Below are 4,454 nucleotides of genomic sequence, written 5' to 3'. Positions count from 1 at the left end.
CGGGACACAATATTCCAGATGAGGTCTCACCAGGGCAGAGGAGAGGGGAAGGAGAACCTCTCTTGACGTACTAACCACCCCCCTTCTAATACACCCCAGGATGCCATTGGCCTTCTTGGCCACAAGGGCACAGTGCTGGCTCATGGTCATCCTGCTGTCCACCAGGACCCCCAGGTCCCTTTCCGCTACACTGCTCTCTAACAGGTTGTTCCCCAACTTGTACTGGAACTTGGGGTTGTTCCTGCCCAGTTATGGTATCATGCCACTTCTGTTGCACACTTCCTCTTCCATTCATGCTTCCCCAGTCTGTCATTGCACCTCTACTCGAACTGAAGTTAGACCCAGCTCTGTCAGCAAACTCCTGAGTTTACCTGCCCTGATGCAGAGGTCTGCTCATGAGGAGAAGCTGTATCCAAACCATTCCAGAGTAGGCTCAAGTCCCCTCTCCAAGTTCAGAGCTCTTGCTCATTAACTTCTCAGAACAAAAATCTTGTCTTCTCTGAGCAATTAAATTCGTAGTGCCACATGAGGGAGCTTGTGCTGTGACTAAAGCTCATCGCTTCCAGATCAAGAGAAAAGGATAGCTCAGCAGCACTGAGGACTTCAGCCACTGGAAACCGTGTTCTGCAAAGGCTGGTTGAAAATCGTGACATATGCATACGTAATGCACACATACACTATAATAAAGATGTTCCTTTTCAAAATTATTGTAGGTCACAGTCAATAATTTTGCCTTGAAAAAGCAGCCAAAGTCATAACTCTCAAACCATAACTCATAAACCTTAGGAACTTCCAGTTGCCTGTAGCCTGGTAGATCAAATAAAATGAAAACAACTATAGTTTAAAGGCATAAGCAAAGCAAATGAGTAATGGGGATCTATTCCAGCCATCCACTAAGATGAATAATGTACACAATAACCAGCCTTGAGTTAACTTTACTCCTCGCTGAGCCATGTCTGGCTGTGAAGCCATCCTGGCAGCTGAAGTAAAAGCAGGTGAACAAGCAATTCAAAAAGGCAGGGAACCTGTCTTGTGATATTTGGCAAATAGATGGACCTGAAGTCTGCTTTGGAAACCCTTAAAATCATGACCATGCTTTAGAGACAGAGTTAAACTCACCTCCCAAGTCACTCAGACAATAAGCAATCTGGTAGCCTAAGGATATGAAAAATGTCAGGTTTGGTTCGGTTTTGTTTTTCTAAAAGCAAGGAAATAGTTTGAAAGCAGTTTGTAAGTATGAAGAAGGTAGCTACCCTTTTGGACTGGCCATCTGGAGAGGGAAGACTGATGGAGACAGTCCAGCCTTCAGCTTGAATCAAGCCTTGTCCCTTCAGCCACCCTGTAGGGTTGTCAAAGACCTCTCACAAAGTATTATAGCGTCTTGTCTGCAAAATATCTCACAATTTGAGTAATATATACCAAAGAAAGCAAGGAGCAGAAGGATGCTGCTAGGGCAGGCTAGAAGCAGGCTCACCAGCAGCACATTTCACGTTCCCTTTGCTCCCGGTTGACGGCGGGAGTGGAAAAGGTGCGAGGGGGGAGGCAGGACCGCCCGGAGCGCGGCGGGGCCGCCCTTCGCCAGCAGCCGCCGAGCGGGGCGGGCGCTGCCCGCAGCACCAGGCACGGCAGTCCGGGCCGGGGCGGGGCCTGCGCCGGCCCCATAAGAGGCGCGGGGCGGGGGCGGCCCCGGCAGCATCAGCGGCATCGCGGCGGGAGGATGCAGGCGATGCCCGGGGCGCAGGCGGCCAGGCCGTTCAAGCTGAGGAAGAGTTTCGGTAGGGGCGGCGGGTGCGCGGCGGGGTTGCGCGGCCGCGGCGGGCTGCGCGCACGCGTAACGCTTCTCCTCTCTCCTGCGCAGCCACCCGGCTGGAAGAAGTAGCAGGAATCCGGGCGAAGTTCCCAACAAAAATCCCGGTAAATCTCTGTTTTGTTATCCGAGGTTGTTGCAGTTGTTTAAAAGAAGTGTTGGGGACCTCTCTAAAGTGTGGAAGGGGATGGGGGAAGGGACCTGGATGTTTTAGGTTTCGCTAAGTGTGACTCTTAATTAAAACAGGTGATTGTTGAAAGATACCATAAAGAGAAATACCTTCCTCTCTTGGACAAAACCAAATTTCTTGTTCCCGAGGAGCTGACCATGACACAGTTCATCACCATCATCAGGTAGGCAGCAAGCACCTGTGGGGCTGTGCTGGAGCTGGGGCTTGCTGCCGTTCTCCAAGCTGGTATTTTCTAGTGCTGTGCTAGAACACCTTGCTTTCTGTGGTGGGGAGGGGGATAAAGGTATTAGTAAAGGCTTCTCTCTCTCTTACAAATACTTAAAGAAAATCAATAGATGCTTTCTCAGATATGTTTAGGGGAAAAATGTGATCTATGCTTTCTGGATTCATAAAGTCTTCTCTCTTTCTCCTAACCATAGTGAGTGAAGACTATATCAGATTCCTGTTCTGCTTTCTTCCTGCTTGATGAACTTGTTACTGGAGCTTTGTGGTTCTGTTCTGCTTGTAGCTGTTACTGCCTTGCTCTCTTACAGCACTTTGCTAAATTTGCTGAAGTTTAAAGCAAGTCTTAGGTGTGAGTGGCATGAAATGTGCTTTTAAATTATTCTTTGTAAAACACTACAGGGAAGAAGTCTCTCAAAGCATTTAGTGATGTTGTCTGACAAAGTATGAAAGGTATGTGCTTTCCAGCACACACTCTAAAGTATGGAAAAGATCTTTCTAGATGTTAACTTCTGTAAAAGATGCTTTTGGCTCTTGGACAACTTAATCCTGATCCTCATATGTAATGTCTCTGAGAAGGACGCTTTTGAAGGTAGACTAAAATAAGTGCGACAGAGCATGCTGGAATCCTTGACTACAGCTGTACTGCAGGAGCTTTTGGTTTCTACTCAGCACTTCTCCCTGGTAACTGGGAACTCAAAGCCCAGGCTTAGTAGCACTCATGGTCTAACAATGTAAGTTTTTCCTCCAAGCACAAGACTTTCAGCTTCCGAACATACAGTTAACTTCCTGCTGATGATGTTAAACCACATAATGACTTTACAGAGCATTTCTTGTACATAGCTCATGCAACTGCTCTGCTTGGTGTATTTTATAGACTGAAGTTGAAACCCTCTTAAATTTGCTAATGCTTAATCCTCTATTTTTCCTTTCTTCAATTAGAAGCAGGATGGCTCTAACTGCTACACAAGCTTTCTACCTGCTGGTGAACAACAAAAGCCTAGCCAGTATGTCCTTGACAATGGCAGAAGTGTACAGGGACTACAAAGATGAAGATGGCTTTGTGTATATGACATATGCTTCCCAAGAGATGTTTGGATGCTTTTTACCCACCGCTCAAGGAAAAACTATAGAATGTCTTCAAGAAACTTAAAGCTGGGTCCATGTGCTGCTGTGAAGCAGTTTTTTATGAATCATGCCTGTGACATGAACCTTGGAGACGCTCCTTCCAATGAGCTCTTGAGCTGTGTAGTGGGGAGTTATGACCCAAAAGCTGGCAGGACCAGCTTAAGGCAGAAATGGTGGTACACTTTTCCTATATAATAAGTTGGATATATATTTTTATATTTGAAGACACGATGGGGTTTTTTGGAACTGCACCTTCACTTTTTTGCAATATCAGTCTTAATGTAAATGATCTTTAAGGTGTCCTTAAAGCCTAAGTAATACTAAAATAAAGAAGCTTTTAAGTATTGAGTGGAATGTTAGTTTTAATCTGGGGAAAGACTGTAAAAGTCTGTCTAGGAGAAGGTCCTAGAATATTTCTGGGAATTTGAGCTCAGTGCCTCTTAAATGGCTTGCACAGCCACTCTGAAGGTTTGAATGGAATAACAAAGCTTAGGTCACATAGGAGTAAAAACATACATACAAATGTTTCATTATACTAGATATCTGAGATAAAAGACTAAGCAGACTGTACTAGTGCGAGAGCAGGGTTCAAATACAGCGTTAATTTTAACACCTGGATAAACTACTGTCAGCTGTTACAGAAAACACTATCTGATATAGATGGCTATTTGTTTAAATAAGCCAAACTGATTGCTAGTCATCATAACCTGAATAGAGATAGCATGACTTGAACTGTAGTTTAAGAGTTCAAGTGTCTGTTCTTACTACTGAATTCTGCTAGTTTGGTCTCTGTAGATAGTCATACCTGTCCCTTACAGGCACCTGCAGGTCAGTTCCCCTGAATAACTTCAGTGAGACTTCTTTCAAGGATGGACAGAGCCATATATAACAGTGTCTTTGGAAAATGTCAAAACTGTCATTAAGTGAGATGCTGATTCATCTAACATACAGACTTGGTTCCTAAAAAAGTATTGAAGGAAAGCTTGACATGAGGCTTAATCTGAACTAAAGCTCAAGCTAACTTTCTTGGTCTCCTTATATGTGAGGAATGTGTTGGAAAGCTATAAGTGTTCTGATTGTGCATAATCAACTTAAAACACCAGGTCA

General features: G+C 44.8%; 1 protein-coding gene across 1 annotated transcript; it reads left to right on the top strand.

Moving 5' to 3' along the window:
* Nucleotides 1-1,717: 1,717 nt before the first annotated feature.
* MAP1LC3C (microtubule associated protein 1 light chain 3 gamma) lies at nucleotides 1,718-3,482 on the top strand. The gene is made up of 4 exons (XM_065632274.1): nucleotides 1,718-1,775; nucleotides 1,859-1,914; nucleotides 2,054-2,160; nucleotides 3,162-3,482. Exons 1-4 carry the CDS (start codon nucleotides 1,718-1,720, stop codon nucleotides 3,370-3,372), a joined length of 432 nt encoding a protein of 143 aa, XP_065488346.1. The 3' UTR covers nucleotides 3,373-3,482.
* The last annotated feature ends 972 nt before the right edge of the window (nucleotides 3,483-4,454 follow it).

This window comes from Caloenas nicobarica, chromosome 3 (genome assembly GCF_036013445.1).
Source record: "Caloenas nicobarica isolate bCalNic1 chromosome 3, bCalNic1.hap1, whole genome shotgun sequence".
NCBI classification, from domain to species: domain Eukaryota; kingdom Metazoa; phylum Chordata; class Aves; order Columbiformes; family Columbidae; genus Caloenas; species Caloenas nicobarica.
This window is presented reverse-complemented; position numbering and strand designations above follow the sequence as displayed.